Source organism: Balaenoptera physalus (assembly GCF_965194825.1).
Source record: "Balaenoptera physalus genome assembly, chromosome: 12".
NCBI classification, from domain to species: Eukaryota; Metazoa; Chordata; class Mammalia; order Artiodactyla; family Balaenopteridae; genus Balaenoptera; species Balaenoptera physalus.
The window spans coordinates 84,775,608-84,798,742 of record NC_138897.1 but is presented as its reverse complement, the minus strand read 5'-3'; the positions used below and the strand labels follow the sequence as shown (position 1 = coordinate 84,798,742).

The window sequence follows — 23,135 nt, the reverse complement described above, 5'->3', positions numbered from 1 at the left end:
TCTGCTGTTTTCTCTTTACTTACAACAAAAATATCCTTAAGGGAGAAGTAGCAAATAAATAATTAGGAGAGCCCTGGAGGAATTACCCCGTCTTTCCAGGTATCAGAGGGTTAAATAGGATAAATGTGAGTGATGAGCACTGTGCAACTCTGGCTCTATTGAATGCAAGGGACTTTCCTAGGAATAACTGTGATGTAATTGAATATTGGACTATTGGACTCACTGAAATATTAATCCTCTTGTTTTCCCAGTGGGTTTGGGTCATGGTCCCTGTTCTGTTTCTTAAGTGGATGCTTAATAATCCTGATACATCAACAAGGGCCATAACAAATATTTATTGAGTGCCAAGCACTTTGCTGAACGCTTGATACATTCTTTCTTTTTTTTTTTTTTAATTAATTAATTAATTAATTAATTTTTGGCTGTGTTGGGTCCTCGTTTCTGTGCGAGGGCTTTCTCCACTTGTGGCGAGCGGGGGCCACTCTTCATCGTGGTGCGCGGGCCTCTTACTCTCGCGGCCTCTCCCGTTGCGGAGCATGGGGCTCCAGATGCTCCAGATGCGCAGGCTCAGTAGTTGTGGCTCATGGGCTTAGTTGCTCCGTGGCATGTGGGATCTTCCCAGACCAGGGCTCGAACCCGTGTCCCCTGCACTGGCAGGCAGATTCTTAACCACTGCGCCACCAGGGAAGCCCAACATTCTTTCTTTTAATCCTCACAACAACCCAATGAGGTAGGTGTTTTGATTATTATTCCCATTTTACAGATGGGAAAGTGGGGGCTCAGAGAGATGAAAATTATGCCCAAGACAGGGTCCAACATTGCATGATGGGGCGAGAGTTCCAACCCAGGTTTCTCTGGCACAGGGTGTCAAACCACTGTGCTATAACTCTGATTTAGATTCAAGAACTCTGTTGTTCACCAGGCCAACTCCTGGCATCAAATCTGGCCCTGGCATTAATACATGGCTTCAGGAAACACAGCTGTTTGGAGGAGGCAACAGCTGTTCATTCATTTATCACTTCACCAAGCCACACGAATTAAAACACCGTAAGGTAAGGCTCAGTTGGTCTCCAACACCAGGATAGGTTATTATTGATTTAATTAAAGAAAAGAAATACCACCCATCCACCCCCAATACACATACACTTCCTGCTAGAAACACTTGAGTTTTGATTTCTGTAGAAGCTAAAGGAATGATTTGCGGCAAAATTTTTTTAATGTTATTGATAACAATTCTATGTACATCACCATGCATGTCTGAAAGTGGGAAAGACAAATCAGGATGCTTACCATTCACTCAGTCTTTCCTTCTTTCCTTCCCTCCCTCTTTCTTTCTTCCTTTCTTCCTCCCTTCCTTTCTTCCTTGCTTTCTTTCTTTCTTCCTTTTGACAAATATTTACCGAACACTTGCCATGTGCTAAGCCCAGTTTTAAGCACTGGGGTACCATAGGAAGTCTTCATGGACTAGAAAAATCTATTTTATTTCTTTATAAGAGAGAGGCTGCACATCCTTGCAATTGGTATGGAAAGTTTTCTCTGAATAAATGTATCAACTGGATTTCATGAACTATTTCTCAAAATAATCCCCTTAAACTCCTCCTCCCTTAAAGATCTCCAACAGGACATGAAGGAGGAGGAAGGGAAACAGATGAACAGTCCTAGAAAAATATCCAGGCACGTGCTCGGCAGTAAAAGTGGCCATAGGCCTTTCTCACCTTCTGAGATGGCCCACACTCTGTCTGGGGAGCGTGTTTCTCTCTAAATAAATCCACTTCTTACCTATCACTTTGTTTCTCACTGAATTCTTTCTGCGATGAGACATCAGGCACATGAGCTTCATTAAGTCCTGAAACCAGGTGTGTGATCCCAGTTGGAAAACCGTGGGTTTTGGCCGGGTTTGAGTCCTGGCACGTGGGTTCAAGTCCCAATCTGAGGTGCACAGTTTCAGAATCAGTAAGGCCTAAAAGCAAATAAAGCAAGCTAAAAGAGAAAAAATAATGGGGGATGGGGAGGAAAAAGAAAAGAAAAAAAAAAAAGTGGCCATAGTCCGATGAATATCTGCTTCTAGCTTCCCTTTTAGGGCATTTTTTTCCCTCTCACTCCCTCTGTATTAGGGCTGCCATAACAAAGCACTACAGACTGGGGAGCCTAAACATCAGAAAGTTATTTTCTCACAGTTCTGGAGTCCAGAAGTCCAAGATCAAGGTGTCAGCAGGGTGGGTTTTATCTGAGGCCTCTCTTCTTGGCTTGCAGATGGCCATGTACTCATGGTGTCTCTCCCTCTTCTTCTAAGACCAGACATATTGGATTTGGGCCCAGCTCTAATGATCTCATTTTAGCTTAATTACCTCCTTAAAGGCCTTGTCTCCAAATACAGTCACATTCTGAGGTCCTGGGGCTTAGGACTTCCGCACAGGAATTTTAGGGGGACACAGTTCAGCCCATAACAGCCTCCCTCCCCCCCTCTTCCTAAGTCCCCAGTGGTGACATAATGCTAAAGAGCATTAACTCTGGGGCCAGACAGCTGTATGACCTTGGTCAAATTATTGAAATGCTCTGCCTCAGTTTGCTCATCCAAAATAAAGGACTAATAATCATACCTGTCCTATTACATAGGGTTGTTAAATGAGTTGATACATCTAAGGCACTTAGAACAGTGCCTGGCACAGGGTAAGCACCATTAAGTGTTTATTAAACGTGAAAATCAAAAATGCATTTTTACTAAAGTGTTAGGAGAGTGTTACATGTCACTCTCCCAAAGAATTTGCTTTTTCTAGACAATACTCAACATCAGTGACAGAATCGCCAGTTCACAATAGGGGAACCATATATATTTGAGGGTGCGGGCCTTCCAACATTCTTCAAAGCACACTGTTTAGCGAGTGCATGATCTACTATAAAATAGTAACAGTAGCCAACATTTATTAAATGCTCACGGTGTGCTGGGCACCGTACTCAGGGCTTCCTGGTATGATCTTATTTATGAGGTAGGTACTATTGAAGTAGGTACTATTATTCCCAATTTACAGTCGAGGAAATGGAGGCTCCAAAAAGCCTCATCTCAAGGCCAAGTTCCCCAGTTAGTGAATGGGGAACTTGGTGGGCCCACTCTAAGGTGAGCCAATTTAGGGACTGACTGTCACCTGCAGTGTTGGGGGGAGAGAAGGAGGTCTTCTCTTCTCCCCCACTTTTCCATCACCCCCTCCTCTCCCTCTGCTGAATGACACGTCCCCAGTCCCCACGGCCAAGGCTGCACTCTCTCTGCTACAGAAAACGTCCAAGCTGCCGGGACCCGACCCAGCGGCACCTCATGAGCCCAGCATTTTGAGGGGCAGGCTTCCAAACAGGGTAATAATCGTCCCATTAAAATTAATGTCCATGAAGTGAGCCGTTAAAAGCGTGCAGATTAAAACGGGGGCGGGGGGGAGGTGAGGGAATTGTTCATTTTAAATCCAAAGGACTTTTTAAATAGACACTGTATCTTCATTCTTGGAACACTATACTGGGCAATGGATCAGGTCCCCTCTGCAAAGACTAGGGGGGATTAAGGAGGTGAGTCCCAGGAGAATGGGGAAGTGGTTCTGGCCAGAAGCAAAGGGAACCAAGGTTTATCCAGGGCCCGCTGCTTGCCAGGTGCTTGGCACACATTTCTCTCATTTAATCTCTGCCCCGATCCTAGGAGGGAGGTATTATTATTCCCAGATTACAGGGGGCAGTACAAAACCATGGTTAAGAGTTTAAAGCCTGCGGCAGACTGCCCTAATTTAGATCCAGGTTTATTCCTCATTAACTCTGTGATCTCCCGGCAAGAGACCTTACCTCCCTGTGCCTCAGTTTCCTCATCTGTAAAACAGGATAGTAACAGCACACTCTCACCACCCTAGAACGTGGAAACTCACTTTAGGCAGTGTAGACAGGGGCCTTAGCCCAGTAACCTACACAGAAGGCACTCAGTAAGTGTTGACCATTATTAAATAGGAGAATTGGGGCTGGGTGGATCTAGAGAGCCACCAAGATCACAGAGCACAGCTGGGATCTGAGCCCTGACCATGCTGCAGGTCAAGGGGAAATCTCTCTATGATAAATCCAGACCCAAACTAAGTTCATAGTCTTGAAGAATCTTTTCCAAGTGACCAAAGGACTCCTCAGGGCTTGGCAACACCCCGCCCGTGGGAAGAAGAGGATCAGAGCTGCCTTATCAGGACCTAGAAGGCTGGCTTGGAGCCACCTCCAGGCTCCCCCTGTTTTCTGAATCCCCATGGATTCAAGATGGGTGAAGGTCTCATTCCCCTCCAAAGAATCCTGAGAGTCCCTTCACCCATCTGTACCTTCACCAGCATGGGCAGTTCCAGATTTTCTAGTCTGGAGGGTCATAGGGGCAGTTCCCGGATTGGAAAAAAAAAAAAAAAGGAGCTAAAATTCCCTGCCGGCGGCCCCCATCCCCGACCCCGCCGACCCCTTAGAGTCGCCATTGCGCGTTAAATCGGGATCACTGCTAGAAACTAACCCCTGCAGGAAAGTAATAGTGACAAAGCAAGCAGACAAAAATAAGTTTCCTTCTGGAAAACCCCTTGTGAGGGTCTTTCGGGCGGAGGCGCGGTGTGCCGGGAACAGCCGAGACTAAGGGCCGACCCCCTAACCCTCTCCCCGCCTCCATCAAGCTTTCTAGCGGCGCTGCGGGCGCTTAAGGGTCTGGCAGCCTATCTCAGATGGGGGTGGGGTTGTGCGTCGGGTGTGTTCCTATCCGCAGCCTACAGGTGCGGAGTCAGACCTGAAAGTAGGCAAGTTGGGTTGAATCCGGCCCTCTCATTAGATTTTGAATCGACCCACCTCCCCCAGACCAAACAATAGCTTCGGAACATTTTTTGAATAATGCAGCCGAATTCGATATCGGCTTCATCCAAAACGGCAAACAAGCCTGACCCCCCTCGCCAAATTGGAATTGGAGCTGAATTCAGGAAAAAGAGAAGGAGAAAACCTCCCCCGGCGCTCCACTCCTCCGCGAGGGTCTCCTGCGACCCCTGAAGCCAGAGGCCCAAGCGGCCGGTCGCCTTCAGGCGTCCCAGCGCCCCACGCTCCCCTTCTCCCAACCCGCGCGCCCCCTCACTGCCGGCGCCACTAGGGTTAAAAGTTACCTCTCGGTTTCTTCTGCCTGCAGCCCCCCCCCCCCCGGGGCCGGATGATGTAACCCCCCTCCCCGCGCCCTCCCCGCCCCCTCCACCATGTGACACTTTAATTAATAATAGCGCCGTCAGCACAACAAACGCACAACACAAGGAGAAACTTGGTGTCCAGGGGAGGCCCCCGGCGACTGGAGCGCGGCGGAGGCAGGCGCAGAGGCCGAGGCAGAGGAGGCGAGGGGCGGCCCGACGCGGGGAGGGAGCGAGGCGAGCGGTCATGTGCCCGTGCCCCCTGCACCGCGGCCGCGGCCCGCCGGCGGTGTGCGCCTGCAGCGCGGGCCGCCTGGGTCTGCGCTCGTCCGCCGCGCAGCTCACGGCCGCCCGGCTCAAGGCGCTCGGCGACGAGCTGCACCAGCGCACCATGTGGCGGCGCCGCGCGCGGAGCCGGAGGGCGCCGGCGCCCAGCGCGCTCCCCACCTACTGGCCCTGGCTGTGCGCGGCCGCGCAGGTGGCGGCGCTGGCGGCTTGGCTGCTCGGCAGGCGGAACTTGTAGGAACGCGGGGCTTCTTGGTGGGGCCGAAGCCGAGACCCAGCCGGAGCGAGCAACAGGTACGCGAGAGAGCGAGCGAGCGCCAGCGCGCGGTGTCTGGGGACTGGAGACTTGCGGCTGGCTTGGGAGAGGGAGAGCCTCAAGTTTGGCGTTCTTCTCTTCCCATCTCCTTCTTCCTCTGCTCCTTTCTCTCGCAAGGATCTCGGTCCCCCTCCTAGGCAGTCCCCATCTCTCCCTCCAAGTACCGCGTCCACCGTTTCTGCCCCTTCTCTCCGAGTCCTTAAGCGCATCTTGCCACTCTCCCCATCGGGGTGGCTTTGGGAGGACTTCAGCCTCCGTAAGCCCCACCAGCCGCTCAAGCAAACACACAGTGCAAGTGAAAACTGGGCTTGCTCTGAGAACAGTTATAGGCCAAGCCAAAGATTATAATCTATCGTGGTTTCAAGACGAGTCCTCTTTCAGCCGCCTGCCACTCCTGAGTCGCCACCGTTTCCATCACCGCCGCTCCAAACCCCCTTCTCCTTAAGTGTCCCTTCTCCAGTTTCTGTTGCCCGTCTCCCGGCGCCCCGAGCACTTCTCGCGACTTCCTCCCCCTCCTGGTTTCTGGCCGGCTCCGTCTTTCTCCCTACCTAAAACTCTGCAGTTTTCCTCCTCTCTGGCAACTTCTCCCCTCCAGCGAGGTGTCCCGTTTGAGGAGCTTGGCCTCCTCTTCACCAAACGGAGGAACTGAGATGAAGGAGATGCCCCAAGCGAGCTGGGGTCGGAGGCTCTCAGGGAAACTCCAAGGGGAAGCCTTAATGAAACAGCATCAATTGAGCTCTTTCTGGGTGCTAGGCCTTGTTGAGGGAGATGTTTGAGAGCCTGCAGTATGCTAGGCACTGCGCGGCGGGGCTGGGGGGTGAGTATGGAGCGCTTAGTGTGTCTGGTACCAGTAGGAGAAAGGTACTGAGCACCTACTGTGCGCTAGGCCCTTGGGATTGGGGAACTACTGAGCACCAGCTGTGCGCCTGGCACTGTGCTAGGAGCTTTAGGGGAGCAAACGTGTAAGGACCGTCTTTTCAGATTCTGGAATAGAGAGGAGAGCTGCAGTGAGTGGGTGGAGAGAGTAAGGCTGAGCCCACCAAAGGTGGGTTTAGGGCCGGAAGGTGAAGGTCGAAGGTGAGAAAGCCAGCCCCGGGATGCCATGGCCCACAGAAACCGAGCGCTCGGGTCGCGGCTGAGCCCCGCGGTGCGCCAACACCCTGGGAAGCTGGCGCGGCGCCCGCAGCGAGAGGCGGCAGCCGGAGCGTGGGGGGTGGCAGCGCCCGGGGAGATGCGGGGGTGCGCGGGGTGTGAGCCGGGAGCGCGGGCGACAGATGTCTCGTGGGCCGGTGCAGCCCGGGCGCTGGCGAAGAGAGGTGCGCGCTTCGGGACGCTCTCTGCCCGGCTCGGAGGTCCCATCCGATTCTCCTCCTCCCGGAAGAGAGGCCCGGGGCTGCCCTCGGCCGCAGAAGCCCAGGCTGGGGCCGCCGAATCCTAGAGGCAGGAACAAAATTTTGGATGGGGCACGGGGATGTGGGGCAGAAAAAGGGAGCCAAGCAAGAGACGCGAAGCCCAAAGTGTATAATTTAGGGAAAGGCGGAATGAAGGTAGGAAAGGAGGCAAAGAAAAAACGGGCGGCGAGACGAAGAAAGAAAGGCGGGGGAGCTGGAGAAAAAGAGAGTTCCTGGAGAACAAGATAGTGGGAACGTGGATTAGAAAGATGGGAAGCGAGAGGAATCCAGTAGCAATGGGGAGGAGGGCTAGGACACCGCTTCCTGCAGTCTTGGAGACCAGGCGAGGCTGGGGAAGCGCTGCCTTCTCAAGACTAGACGGTGCAGGATGCTGGGCGTCCCACCCAGGGGGCGGAGAGCGCCCAGCCCGAGCCCGACTGGCGCGCGTCGGGGCCGGGGCTGCTCCCGGGGCCCTCAGGAGGAGGCTGCCGCCCTGGAGGTGGCCCGAAACCTCCGCGAGGGCGCGCGGGGCGAACGCAGCGCGCCTCTCTGAGCTCGGGCGCGGGGAAGGACCCACGCGACAAGGAAGGGGGACGGGGAGGAGTTTTCGGAATTATCCGCGGCGTCAGCGGATAATTGTCGTCGCAGAGTTTATTTCCCCTTCCTGACTCTGCTTCTGCCCCAGGGCCCCGTGCTATGTCCCGACTCCAAGCCACCTCCTCAGCATACCCCTGGCTTCTCCTCCATCCTGCTGTGTCCCGTCCGGGCGTCCCCAGCAGCCACACCCTCTAGGGCCCTCCCGCCTCGGGTGCCCGGACCCCAGGATGCCCGGCACGGCTTTCCTGCCGCGCTGCACCTCACTCCCTCGGATCGCCGGTAGAATGGTATTGAACAGAAGGTATACCACTACCATCCCGGGGTTCGCCTTGCTGGGTCTCCCAGGCTCGGCCCCTATCACAAGGACTTGGCTTCTCTCGCTGCTACCTCCAACTCGGGCCTTTCTTGTGCTTTTGGCTTAACCGGGGGAAACCCATGTTTCCCCAGCCTTGGGTAAGTTAGCAAGACGTGAAAGGAAATCCCGTGGAGAAAGACAGTTTGTTGAGTTCTGTGTGTGGTCCTCTCCACATTTCCTACCCCAGAAGAGAAATGGGAATGCTCACAGGGTGCCTTATTGGTTTCAGGGAGGCCTGAATCAGCCATCTAGGGCAGACCATTCTCTTAGGTTAAAGGTGAGCTTAGCTATATGCACGACAGCAGTTTCAACAAACTTGTTTTGAGCCTCTACTGTGAGCCAGCAATAGTTTTCTCAGAAGTCATCATTAAACAAACAAACAAAAATCCAACCTCCCCTCTGAGACTCAGTTTTCCCATATGTAAAATGGGGACAATAGTAGTACTTAAATGCACAGGTTGTTGTCAAGAGGGTAAAATGAAGTCATTTACAGAGAGCTCTAGAACAGTGCCTGGCACATAAGAAGTGAATATAAATGTGAGCTATCATGACTATGATTGTGCATTTAATATCTTTCTTTCCGAAAGTAGACAACACTTTGCTATTGTCATTGCTGGTGATTCCACACTATTCTTACTTGCCATTTGGGGGAATCAAGGCCACATGGGCCAGGATAGTATAGGGGTTAAGAGCATGGGTTTAGGGATCAGATGAAACTGGATTTAAGTCCCAGCCCAAGAACTTTCTGGCAGTGTGACCTTGGGTAAGAACCGTAACCTCTCTGAGCCTTTATCTGTAAACTGGAGCTGTATCTCTATCAGGATTGTTGGAAGGTTGATAGGAGAGCATCTATTTCAAGTGCCCCGTGCAGTGCCTGGCACTTAGTTCAGTTGTCAGAGGATGCTATGAAATGGTTAGTGCCATCCTTATTGTTTCAAAGGGGAAACTGAGGCAGAGAGAGTCCACCTGAGTCGTCCCAAAGGATCGATCAATGGCAAAGTCATAACTGGCATTGGAGTTTCTGCCTTTGAGGGCCTGCAGCATGCAGCCCGTCAGATGACTTGTGGGATGCAGGGGAGGAGAAGATACCAGGGCGGCAAGCAGAAGGGGTGGTGAGCCTCGAATTCCTGCACTAGAGAGATTCGCTTTCTGAGGGAGCCTCGGGGGAAGCTCCTTGGAGGCTGGGGAGGCCGGGAGGAGAATGGGTGTGATTTAACCAGTCACTGCTTCGAGATACAAGAGAGGGAACAAAAGATGCTTTATGGTGAGCGCTGGCTGGTGGAAGCGTGGGAGGGAGGAGAAGTGTCACTTGCCTTGGGTGGGGGTAGGGGAGAGGGAAAGAGAAGGAGGAGGATTCGGGCTGGGGTGGGCAGAACCTTGCCTTAGGACTAAGGAGAGGGGAGAAAGGGGGACTCTGTGCACCCAAGAGGCGACTGGTCAGCGGCAAGAAAGATAATGGGCCAGCAGGAGCCTGCTTTAATGAATTAATGACGGTCTGGCCTGCCCCCCAGACATGCTAACTGGTTCTTGGCAGGTATTTTGGGGATTAAGTGGTTAAACCTGGAGGCCATCCCTCAGGCCTCCCTCCCAGACTGCTGCACCCCTGCCAGGATTACTTTTAGAGCTTGAAAGCCTAGGCAAGGAAGGAAAGGAGTGAGTGGAGGAGAAGGAGACAGCTGATGGGGAGGAAACCCCCGCCCCACCCCGGGGAAGGGGCCAGATGTGCAGGACGGTGGCAGCCTTCCTGCCACGTGGTCGCTGTCTGGAGTCACTCTCTTGCCTACTGAGAGGCCAGGACACAAGTGACTGAGCTGTGGATGTAAAAACAGCCGCACCCGGGAATAATTAAATACACCCCCAGATGCGGGCTGGGTGGATTTGGCAACTGCACCTCTGGTTTTTGAAAAGTCAGCTTTTCAGACCTACATTGGGGGTGGGGAGGAGTGGAGTGGGGGCTTCTGTCTCCCTTCTGGTCATCACTGTGTGTGACAGGATTTCATGGTAACAGTGAGCTGCCCCACACTGTCCCTAGCCCATGGCAACTTGCTTGTCACATAGTAGATACAAAATAACTATGATGAATACATGAATCATTCAGAAACTGTGCACGATGAGCATTAGTGTTTCCTAAATTCGGCTTCTTTCACTTTTTCACCTATTAATTATTGAGTTCCTACTGTGTGCAGGGCATGGTGGACACAGGAAGGACCGAGACATAGAAGCCCCTGCTCTCATGGAGCCTACATTTTAGTGGGAAGAGACAGATGATAAATCAGTAAAGATTGTTCTGGTTACAACAATTGTAATTGTAACCAATTACTCCAAAACTTAGTGGCTTAAAACAACTATTCAATTAGGCTCATACATTCCCTGGGTTAGAAATTCAGACAAAGCATAGCAGGGGTGACTTGTCTCAGTTCCAGGCTGACTGGGGGCTGGAGTCATGGTAATGGGATCTTCATTTATAGGCCTGGCTGTTGATGCTGGGTGCCAGCTGGGACTGCCAATCAGAGCATCTACACTCAGTCTCCTCTTGTGGCTTGGGCTTCCCCACAACATGGCAGCCTCAAGGTAGATGGATTCTGACCTGCTATCTTAGAGCTCCAAAGGCAAATGTCTCGGAGGGTCAAATGGAAGCTGCTTTGCCTTTTTTGACCCAGCTTCAGAAATCACTTTGGTTAAAAGCAAATCACAAGCCAGTCCAGATTTAAGGGGAGTGGAATTAGACACTACCCCATGGGGGAGTGGCAAGGTTCTAGAATAGCAAATGGGAGAGAAGATATGTTGTGGCCATCTTTGGATTATGCAGTCTAACGCAGAATTTCAGAAAGTGTTCAGGGCTCTGAAGGTAACACACGAAGATAACGTACAGGCATACCTCGGAGACATTGTGGGTTTGGTTCCAGACCACTGCAATAAGGCGAGTCACAAATTATTTGGTTTCCCAGTGCATATAAAAGTTATGTTTACATTATACTGTAGTCTATTAAGTGTGCAGTAGTATTACGTCTTTAAAAACAATGTACACACCTCAATTAAAAAATACTTTATTGCTAAAAAATGCTAACCATCATCTAAACCTTCCATAAGTCATAATCTTTTTGCAATAATCACATCAAAGATCACAGATCACAGGTCACCGTAACAAATATAATAATGATGAAAGATTTGAAATATTGCGAGAATTATCCAAATGTGACACAGAGACACGAAGTGAGCAAATGCTGTTGGAAAAATGGCATCAACAGACTTGCTTGACACAGGGTTGCCACAAACCTTTGATTTGTAAAAAATGCAAATATCTCCGAGGTATGCCTTTCATAGCGAGAGCCTGGGGCGCTCCTTACCTGCAGTGGTTGGAGATGGCCACTTTGAGGAGGAACCAAGGAACCAATGACATGAGTGACGAAAAGGAGCCAACCACGTGAGTACCTGGAAGAAAGGTGTTCTGGGGAGGTGAGACTTTGCACCGTGTGTTTGAGGAAGAGGAAAACGAGCAGTGGGCTAAGACCACGTGAACTTGGGGGGAGAGGAAGTCAGAGGGCAGGCAGGGGCTAGATCAGGCCATGGTAGGGAGGTTGAGTTTTGTTGTCAAGGGATTCACAAGTGCTGACAGTAGATGAAGAGGTGCTTTATAAGAGGAGAATTAGATGTGATGCAATAAACTACTCATCCTCATGCATTTGCAAATATGAATTGAGCACCAGCTCAGGGCTAGGCACCAGGACGTAGGGATGCAGAGATGAGTAAGTCCCAGAACCTGGCCTCAGATGCTCCTAGACCTCAGGGGCAGGAGACCCCGGCTCTGACCCCCACCCCAGCCTCCTGTCACTGGAGGAGACCTCCCACCAAGGTCTGAGAGATTCTGGTCCCTGTGCCAGCTCACTGATGCCCAACCCTCAGTGCCCTCAGAAGGTTGTGGATACTGGCTGGATTTCCATTCAATTCCGTATTGTCTCCCCTCCCTCCTTCCTGCTTTAAACTGGTGCCCCTGCAGTTGGGTGAGGGATGTCTCTTTTAGGCCACATCAGTGAGATGTGTCCTTTTAGTACCGCTAGATACCCAGGAAAAGAGAAAGCTCCTTTCCCTGCCCTGTGGAGAGAAAATTGGCTGCCCCACAGAGTGTTGCCATCTTTGAACTTTTGCTCCACAGGCCATGGACTTGGGCAAGATGGAATTAAATTGTTTTGGGAAACTTTATGTAATATTCCTTTTTTTAAGAAAAAATAGCTTTTTCTTGATTACAAAAAATATTACAAGCACGTTATCAAATACTTGGAAAATACTGAATAAAAGAAAAATTTAATCGATTGTTTTTATCTCACTATCCATTGTTAACATTTTGAGAGGTTTCTTTCCATTTTAAAAAAAATGCACTGAGAGGTACTTTAACAAATAGAATCCCTCTAAATACATTCTCTGTAATCTGACTTTGTCATTATATCATGGACATTTCTCCATGCTTTATAGTATTTTCTACGACACACTTCTTAGAGGTTGCTTAGTATTTCTCTGTTTGGCTCTTCCACCATTTACCTTCTCATGCAGCTATTATTGGACATTTAGACAGTTTCCACTGTGACGCAGAACATCCTTGGGTGTAACTCTTTGCGTACATCACAGGTGATTTTCTTAAGAATGCCCACAAGTGGAACTTTGATATCAAAAGTGTAGGTAAACATTCTTTTATTATAAAGGTTGTCTAAAAGAGTATAAAATCTTGTAGCTTCTAGAAAACTCTGCCACTTGTTCCCTTTTCTCATTTACGTCACTGTCCACTATCCATAATGTGGTTATCGGCTTGGCTCTGGAGCAGGCTGTTACCATCCCCAGCTAAATCTGTGTTATCTTTTTATGGAATATTCTTCATGGACCGTATCTCTAGCCATTGTTGGAGTGCATGAGTGAGATGACTGCTGACATGCCCATTCCAACTTCAGGGAAAGGCTGCAAGTCATAGCAGTGTCCACTAAGAGTTTGAAGAGCTTCTCTGCCTTCCTGGCTGTACTTGGATCTGGCACATGGTACTTAATAAATACTGTAGGATGCTAACATATTGATGGTGGGGGAAACTTAGACACAGTGATTTTGGAGGGGTCTTCAGAGGGTGGGAATGTGTCAAGGGCCATGGGATAGATTTAAGAAGAGGTAGCATTTTCAAAGACAGCCTAGATTTATAATGTTTCAGCCTGTTGGCACACCATGGGGCCTCATTCTTGATTCAGAAAATTTAACTGCTGGTAACTGTTTATCTAATTCACCCAGATTTTATGCCGGGGTAGGACAGCTTGATGGAAAGTGACATGAACTTTGGAGTCAGGCTGACTTTCAGATCCGGTCCTGATCTGCCATTTCCCAGTTATGGGACCTTAGGCATGTCCCTCTACCTTCTGAGCAGTATAAGGCATATCACTGATGTTCAGAAAAGGGTAAATGATAGTGCAGGATATGTGTTGTTCTTATTTGGTGTAAATTTTAGTCCACGGGCCCATATTCAGAGTGTGGTGGGAACTCTTAGGGGACTTTTCTGAGCTTTTTGCACAAAGCAGTTGCTAATCCTGCTCCGCCCCCAGCTCTGTGGATCAGCAACAGCCTTCTTAAGCCACTGCACCGGGGCTGGGGGAACCTCCAGGACAGGACTCCCCAACCTGGGGGACACTAGCCTCCAGGTCCCGTGAGGGCCCCAGTCCTGGCTTTTTGTCCATCACTGTATCCCAGCACCTGGCATGGTGACCAGTGCAGAATGGGCATTCACTAACTACTGAATGAATGGATGGATGAATGAGTAAATGAATGAATGAATTTGGGAGAGGCTCAGGGAATTGGGGACCCCCCCCAGAAATGAGACATAAAATTGGCTGACTTCATACTCCTCTATTCGCCGCCCCCGCCCCCCAACTTCAGAGAGAAATCATGGCTTTGATCTCAAAAGATCTATGACCCAAAGAGATCACCGTTCTAGAAACACAGCCAGAAATAGACAGGACTTTAGAAACCACCTAACGCAACTCCCTCACCTTATAGATGGGGAAACCAAGGCACAGAGATGGCTTCTGAAGGTGAAAATGAGGTGGGCTTACATGCCAGCTGTCTCTGTCGAAGAATGTCTTAGCGTCTAGGCAGAGGTCGAAACCTGGTGGTTTCCTGGCTGTAATTGGCCTGCCATTTAGCTTTATTTGACTTGCATGTCTTCCCCCACATGCTTAAAAATCAGGCACTTTCCTATTGAAGCCCAGGTTTCCAGTTTTTATTGAAAAAACGGAAAGATCTGACAATACCAAGTCCCATGTGGCAGCAAAAGGCTGGAGATGAGTGTCAGAAACCTCTTTAGATGGGACACAAACTCTCCAGTGACGCTGGCCCCTCCTGGGCACACGTTACTGGGGCCAATGCATTTAAATTTATGATCTCTGGTTTCGGAGGCCACCCTGCCAGACTTCCCTTGATGCGTAGACACACCCACACGTGTATCCTATTTTAAAGAAATGAGATCATACTGTTCATGCTGTTTTGTAATCTGTTTTTTCCCCAATAAAAATAGGTTGCTGAGATGTTCCCATGTCAACAGAGGTTTTCATCATCTTTTTTTATGGCTGCATGGTGTTCCGTTGCTTGGATGGACCACGATTTCCTTATTTGGTCACATCCCCAGGGATATTTACGCTGTTCCCCATTTTCTGACAGTTTGTAAGTGAGGTTTAGTGAACATTCTTGTTTGGACAACTTTGAAAACAAAACACAAAAAACTGAAGTTCCTAGAGGTGAACTTGTTGGGTGAAAGAATGTGTGTGTTGTAACATGTGATGCATAAGGCGAGGTTGCTTTAAGAAGGGTCTGTCCGTTTGGCTTGGTGTCGATTCTGTGCTGTGCTACCCCCAACTTCTCAGTGCTTATTCTTTTGGACATCAAGTTAGTTTGGCATTCAAGGCCCACCTGCCAGAACTTCATAGTGGGCAGAGCTTTGAGGTCTCTGGGCTCTCTCCACAGACTTCATATAATCAATAACTGTTCACTGATAGTATTGATAACTATTCACAGATAACAGGGGCAATAGATAGATAGGCAGAGAGAAGGAAACACATCTTCCAGGAGCTGCCAAATGGCCTCTTCCTTTCTCGTACACCCCACACCTAGTCTTCTGCTCTTTTAGTCCCCTCAGCCACCGTCTCCTCAGAGCCCAGTGTCCTAACTGGCCAGCATGAGCTACATGGACAGAGATTTAAATGATAACATGGCCCAGAGCACCTTTCCTCTAGGAGGGTTCCACATGGAGAGCTTTGTACCCATGATTCTTAGACATCAGGACCGACCACTGGTACCATTTGAACTCCATGGTCAAAATCAACCCGCTGAAACCAAAGATGGAAGAGTGGGTAATAAGAACCTACTGTATAGCACAGGAAACTCTACTCAATACTCTGTAATGACATATATGGGAATAGAATAAAAAAGAGTGGATATATGTATATGTGTAACTGATTCACTTTGCTGTACAGCAGAAGCTAACGCAACATTGTAAATCAACTATACTCTAATAAAAATTAATTAAAAAAAACAAAGATGGAAGAGTGGGGAAGTTACCACCATTATTCACGTGCTCACTTAGCCACTGTCACTCAACAGGTTGAACTGAACACCTGCTCTGTGCAGGGCATGGTGCTGAGCCCTGAGGATGAAATGGTGGGTCAAGGGGAGAGACAAGGGGTGTGTAAATGCACAGAAAGTATTCTGGGAGGCTTAGGGGTGGAGTGAAGGCGGCTTTCCTTTTATTTCTATATCCTTCTCTGCTATTTGAACTTCTAACTTATCACATATGCAAACGGCAAGAGCAAAAAAGATATTTTTTTAAATTAAAAATTGGGACCTCTTAGGAGGGAACCCAAGAGTCCTAACTCTTCTCAGATGTAGGGAAGAGGGGGTAAGGCTCCTGCTGTAACGCTGCAGCGGGATTCACAGCTCACAGCTCTCCACCTGCAGCGCCCCAGCCCAGGCAGCCGGTCTCTCGAGGCTTCCTGTTCTCCCCCTCTGTCCTCCGCCCCTCCACTCTGTGGGTGCAAAGTGGAAATAGGGACATTTAAGAACAGGCGTTTCATGAATCTCTTCAGTTGTGAGCTTTGGTTGTGAGTCAGCATTTGAGAAAGTGCTTTATGAGCCAAGTTTGAGGAAAAACATCCCAGGGGCAGTTCAAGTGGTTCATAGGGAGCTGTGGACTTTATGTTTTTAAACTAGTTTAAAATTGTACAATGACTCCTTACTCCTTTCAAAAAAAGAAAAGAAAAAAATAACATAAACAATACAGAAGTAAAGTATATAAAGTAGAACGCTGTAATTGTTCTTTTACTCCACCCCCAAAGCCATCCCCTGGGGTAACTTTCAGTCTGGAGTATATAACAACGATAACAATAATAATAACAACAAATGCAGACCTTACTATGTGCTGGACTTCTAAGTCCTCACATATGTTAATACTTTCAGTCCTTACATCAACACAGTAAGATTCGATATACTCCCCCACCTTTTCCATATAAGGAAACTGAGACCCAGAGAGGTTAATAACTGGCCCAAGGTCACACAGCTTTTAAGTGTCTGAATCAGGATTCCAACTCAGGTGTCGAGCTCCAGAGTCTGGGCTCTTAACCATTATACTATTTTGCCTCTCTGCCATACTTTTTATATGGATATATAGATAGATATAGCTCTCTGTGTATGCACACACACACATATTCATTAAAGGAAAAAAAGATCTGGGGCATTTGCTCTTTTCAATTAAAAAGCATAGCCATCTTTCTGTCTCAGTACATTTAGATTTACCTCTTTCTAATAGGCAGGTGGCTTAATTTGTTAATCCAGTCTCCTATCAATAAACACATGGGTTGTTTCCAAACTCCAGATTTGTAATAAATTCCAAATTTATTACAAATAAAGCTGGAGGGAACATCCTTGAGCACATTTAACTGACTGCTTCTGTGGGCTAGTGGAGGGTGTCCAATTTAAAGTCCCCCAGAAGAAACAAACAAAAAAAAGAGTTATACTTACTGACATAACATATCCTGAAATGAAAAAAATGCTAACTAAAAAACAAACAAACAAAATCCTCCAGAAGTGTGTACATAGGCCCACCCTCTGATTGTGGAACGTGTGTCCACTGGCTGGTTGATGCCGTGCAGAGGTGTGCTTCTAATGTTCATCCTTCACTGTGGACGCCAACCGGTAATCAGTACACAAACGGGCACAGGAATTTGTCCATTTAGCAGCCCTGGGAAACCCTTAGAAAGACTCATTATAGGCTCAATGATTTACAGGTAGGAAAAGTGAAAATCAGTTGCTAGTCCTAGTTTTGCAAGGAAACAATACAGTTTCTCGCCTGATGCCACTGTTATTTTCCCTTCATCATGTCTATTCAACTCAGGTATCGACACAGCCTCAATTGTAACAACTTTCAGATGCAGTTCCTTGCTCGTCAGGGTCCCCTGTTTGAGCCATACTTGTCACTGCTCTTGCGCCTTGCTTAGGCCCTTTCCCCACCTAAACGATCCTGCCTTCTTCCAAATATGGCAAAAACATTGTCTGTGTATCTTCAAGGCCCAGTTCAAATCCTGCTTCCTCTCTGAAGCTTTCCTGGTGAGTGTAACCGCATCCCGACTTCTGGGCTCTAAACACACCCAGACCAATGTGTCTGCACACACATTGTCTGCAGACAATGGTCTTTTACAGTCCTGGCCTCTGGCATTTCATGTCTTCCCCAGTAAGACTGGAGGCCAATTGAGGGCAGGCGCTGAGCTTTATCTTGTGCAGAGAACAATGCTTAGCACGAAGTCAGCACACTCCATAACACACAGTAGGTGCTTAATAAACGTGGTTCCTTTCTCTCCCTCCATCGTTCCTTTTCTGTACCCGTGTTTAAGGCAGCATAATCACCTCAGGCTAATGCTGCAGGGCTCCACTGACTTTCACTCTATAGGTCAGTATGACTAGACACCAACAAAGTGAGATTTTTAGGGGTTACAGAAGCTGGTTTCCATGAAGTAAATTGAGTGTGCTTCTCAGTTGAGTTGACGGTGACTCTGAGTCAGTATTCCATGAAAACATACAGCAGCTACACAGTAAAGCAGAATGCCTTCTGCGCTTGCGTCCTGATGGGACAGGAGGGGAACGGGGTGGGGGGTGGCGGTTGGTGGGCTGCAGGGGTCTTCTCCCTCCACCTGAGCAGGTCAAAAGCAAAAGGTTTGAAGTTGCTGATTCAGATCCTTGTGACCAGCAGCTAATGTAGATTGTGGGGCCCACGTGATTATGGACGCAGTTGTATGTATCGGTCAGGGTCCAAGTAAGAGGCAGAGAGCATCCCCAAACAGTAATCAGAGGAGAATTTAGTAAAGGTTCGATGGCAAAGTGTGGGCAGGGTTTAGGAAATCAGTGAGGGATCCTGCAGCACCCCCCAGGCTGGCAGCCCCCCTGGCCTAAAGGCGAGGCGAGGGGACAGGACCCAGAGCCTGGAGAGGGGCCCGGAGCTGCGCCAGAGAGCTTCCTGGCAGGTACTCCGGCCGACCTGTGGCCCTGTCTCGCCATGCCATTGCTGCCTTCTGTGAACTAGACCCCGGAGGAGGCCAGAGGCCAAGGGAGTCTGTTGGTGCAGTTCATACAAGTCAATATCCCGGACTTTTGTCCACTTGAAGGTCATAAAGTCATCTCTCTCCTACACCACGTGGTTTGTATCACGCACACGGCAGTTTTCCCACCACCTGCTTTAGAGTAATGTACGAATTGTGTTTATCTCCTCTGCTGACTCTCCAACCTCTTTGCTTGAGGCTCATCGAGCTCCCTGACCTAGTCATGGTATGTCCTTCCTCTGTGTCCTGTTTCTTCTCCCTTCCTCCCCTCCTCTTTTCATCCCCTTCCTGTACTCCCTCCCTCTCCTCCTCTCCCTCTTCCTCTCCTCCTCTCCCTCTTCCTCTCCTCCTCCTGATATACTTCACATCCTTTTAAAGCACACAAGTCAATGGTATTTATTATATTTCCAGAGTTGTGCAGCCATCCCCACAACCAATTTTAGAGCATTTTCAGTCCCCCAACAGAAGCCTCGTACCCATTAGCATTTAGTCCCCAGTTGCTTACATTCCTCCCCAGCCCTGGGCAACCACAAATCTGCTTGCTTTCTTTATAGATTTGCTTCTTCTAGACATTTCCTGTAAATGGAATCATACATTTGTCCCTTTCGTGTCTGGCTTCTTTCATTTAGCAGCATGTCTTCAAGGTTCATCCGTGTTGTAGCATGTGTCAGTGATTCATTCCTTTTTATGGCCAAATAATATTCCATTGTATGGAAATACCCTACTTATTTATGCATTCGTCAGGTGATGGGCATTTGGGTTGTTTCCACTTTGGGGCCATTATAGATAATGCTGCTCTGAACATTTGTGTACAAGCTTTTGCGTGGATATATAGTTTCCATTCTCTTGGGTATGCACTGTTTTTCTCTGCCCTGCCCGGAATACCTCACCTTATCCTGGCTAATTCACTGGCATCTTTCAGTACTCAGCAGGGGTCTTCCTCTTTCTCTGACTTCCCCTCCTCCCTCATGAGCTGCCTCTCCTGTGGGCTCCCATAGCCCATGTCTACCCAGATTGCAGGCTCTTCCCATGACACTGTCATTATTGATTTCATCTCATCTCCCTTTGTTGTCTTGTGAGCCCCTTAAGGGTAAGAACTGTGTCATTGGATCTGCAACACCTAGTATGGTGCTTGGCATGTTCGTCAATGAATGAGTGAATGGATGGATGGGTGGGTGGATGGATGACAGCAGAGCCTGTCCGACAAGTCTGCCTTGAATATGGATCTATGAAATGAACAGATGATGGTCCCGTTCCTGACATGGAGGAGCAAAAAAGTAGTGTGTCTCTACGTCGTCTTTTTAAATCACAGAAGATGCCTATGTAAACATTTAGGTCTGAAAACAAGAGGGGTGTGTGTGTGTGTGTGTTTGCACGTGCACATATATGTTTAAGGAAGGCTGCTATGTGGACAGAGCTTTGGGGGGGAGGGGCAGCACCAAGACTAGCTTTGGGGGAACCTTTCCTTCCAAATCAGAGCTTTGGTATCTAGCAGCTCTCGCCTATCCCCCTCCCCCTCCCGACAAGTGGAGCTGGCTGTGCAGCGGCCCAAGGCGCTGACGTCATCCCCAGCGGCTGTCTGCACGTGCCTACTGACTGAAATACAAATCTTTATTTCTGCAGGTTGGTGAAAACCCTGTGTCCTTGGAGAAAGCCGGTTCCCATTTTCCTGAGGGGGGAGCCCAGAGCTTGAAAGGCCGCAGTCGGCACTTCGAGAAGGAAGTGGAGAATAAAGACCGCGCCTGGGGCAATAGTAGCAACGCCGAATGGGACTGGGGAAGCCCTCTTTGATATCCAGCTGCAGAAACAGACACCCCAACGCTATTTACATACAGCTCTATATATATAGAAAAAGAAAATATGAATATTACTCTTCAGTGCATGCCTTGTCGAGGACGTGGTCCCCTCCCTTTTCTGCACCTTCCGATGTGAACTTTGATGCTCTTTCATGTCTGGGGCACTGGAAGAGAGATGCTTACTGTGTACCTAGAAATTTTGCAAAGACCGGTGGGAACTAGCCTCAGAGGCGACCAACTGCCTGGGAAGGGATGCCGGTGGAGGAGGAGGTGAAAGTGCAAAAAGCAAAATAGAAAAAAAAAGTGAGGACTCAGGGCCAATTTTGTAGGGGCAATCTGGGATACCTCCATTTCTAAGTCTTGACAAGTCCTAGCCTCTCTCTCTCTGCCTACCTAGATAGATGGCTAGTCCCACTGTCATCAAGACAAATGGCATTTTTTTCCCCCCCTACCAATCTGGTGTCTCTGGTGCTTCGCTTAAATTTTGCTGGTGCTAAGTGTGTTCTTGCTGGTGCTGTCATGGTATGCTGTTGCCAGACCTGCAAGGCCAGGGGACGAGAGAGGTTTCTATTTTGCTGTTTCAGATTCTTATTTTAAAGGAATCAGTCACAAAAGTGCCACTTGAGAGTCTTTTCTCTTTCTCTACACGGGGATGAATATACGGAGGTGTTTTGGAGCAAACCTTGGGCTTTGGGAGGGAGGAAGGGGGGGTGATGGCACTGAGTGGCTTGCTGGTTACGGGGTGGAAAACTGACCTCACGTGTGACTTGTTTGCTGCCTCCTCCGCCCGCAAGTACCCTTCGAGTTCAGACCACAGCCTCCCTGACTCCCCAAGGGCATTTCAGGGCTTAGGTTTTATGGATTGAAGAGCCAAGAAATGGCTACCTTCTGGTCAAGGGTGATTTATAAGCCAGGGACGTTGGGGGAGGGAGAGGGTCATTTCAATGAAATGCACCAGCATCTCACTTTCTGAGGGTCTGATTTTTTTTTCCCCCCCCAGGATAAGCTACTATTTTCAGAAGTTTCTAGAAGGGCTAAAAAAAGATGTGTGCTGGACTGAGACTTGGCTGCAAAGACTCTTCAGGGAGTGATGATTATTTTTTGCTTTCATTAAAAAAAATATCCAACAACAGGTATTATTCCTCTGTGCAGGGCTCACACTGCCGTTTTCAAAGCTGAGATGGTGAGGCACGAGGCTGCAGGTTCAGACAGTCATTCTACAAGGCTGGATTTGCAGGTCACCACGCGGTACCTGTGGAGAGGGGGTCTGCTGGGCTGGTTTGCAGACACTTTTCCAGTTCTAAGAAACCAGCAGAGGGACCAGCTGTTTTCAGGTTGACATGGCTCTGAAACGGCAATTCTTTCCCATGGGCGTTGCTGAAAATTACCAGGTCCTTTAGAATGCAGGAGCTTTCAGGGCTGCTGCAAGCTGAGAGCTGTCTCTTTGTTTAAAAAGAAAAAATGCCTTATGTTTTCCTAAATAGCCCTTTAAAGAAAAATGCAACCCAGAACTGCTGAATGTGAGGGCAGCTTCCCACCCACCCCCTCCCCCCGGCCGCCCCCCGACAGCTTGGAACTCGGCAAAGCCAAAAGGAAAGCTTGTTTATAAAGAATTTGTTTCCCTTCATGGCTGGAGCCCTTCCTGCAGTTATGTTTACAGGGGATGAGGTGTAGGCAAGGTCGTCAGGGAGCAGCAGGTGACATCCCCACCAAGCCGTGAACTCAGAGAAGGCAAATTCATTAGAATGATACGAAATACAGTCTCTGCTTTTATTTAGTCACTTTCCTAGCCAGACGCTAGACTTTCCAGCTGACCCCATTTTCTGGGGAGGGGGTTTTCATTACTGTAGTTGTACGCGATCATAGCTCTCTGCTGCTTTTAAGGCTGCACCTTCAAGACCACAGTGGGAATGTGCTGACCACCTAGACACAGGTTAAAGGTCAGAGGATCCTTTTTTCGACCCTGACTAGCTTATGACATTCCCGCTGGAGGATCCAAACTCCAAATGCTGGGGTTTCAGGCAATTTTGATTTCAATGAAGCCACATCGCTTGAGAGAACTGGGCACCCAGGACCCTCCTCATGGAGCTTTACAGCCAAGTCCCTTGTACATATTCTCTTATATTATTAGAAACTGTGTATTTATCTAACCCCAGCTTTTTCTTGCACATCATTAATTTGAGTGCATTTCTCAAATGCCCCGATTTTTGACAAGGGGTTGTTTTTAATGCTTGTTTTTATATGAGATTTGACTTCTTGATGGACATTTGTATTAGGAAATTGAAGCATGATATATATGTATATATTGTCTCCACTGTCTCTCCTGTTGCATTACTTGGATTGCATGAGATAGTGGGGTGGTGGTTTTTTTTTTAAAAAATATTTCCACAGTGTGCAAAGTGCTGGCACCATCCCCCCCCCACCCGCCGGCTTTTCTCTGGCTGCCAAGGAGTCATTGATTTTGATTAGCTTCACTGCAGAGCGTCTGTGAAGAGAGAGAGAGAGAGGGAAGGAGGCTTTGAAATAAATTTTAAAAAAGACCTCATATCAGGTTTCAGCAGACAGCAGTGTGTGTGTGTGTGTGTGTGTGTGTGTGCGCGCAAAGCAGAGGGAGGCCTCTGAGATCATCGTTTAGGTA

The 23,135-nt window shown here is 48.7% G+C and overlaps 1 protein-coding gene across 1 annotated transcript; it reads left to right on the top strand.

Annotated features, from left to right (window-relative positions):
* The first annotated feature begins 5,283 nt into the window (after window positions 1-5,283).
* HRK (harakiri, BCL2 interacting protein) lies at window positions 5,284-23,042 on the top strand. Its single transcript, XM_082416905.1, has 2 exons — window positions 5,284-5,729; window positions 20,325-23,042. The coding sequence occupies exon 1, from the start codon at window positions 5,398-5,400 to the stop codon at window positions 5,671-5,673; it is 276 nt and encodes a 91-aa protein (XP_082273031.1). The 5' UTR covers window positions 5,284-5,397; the 3' UTR covers window positions 5,674-5,729; window positions 20,325-23,042.
* Window positions 23,043-23,135: the final 93 nt, after the last annotated feature.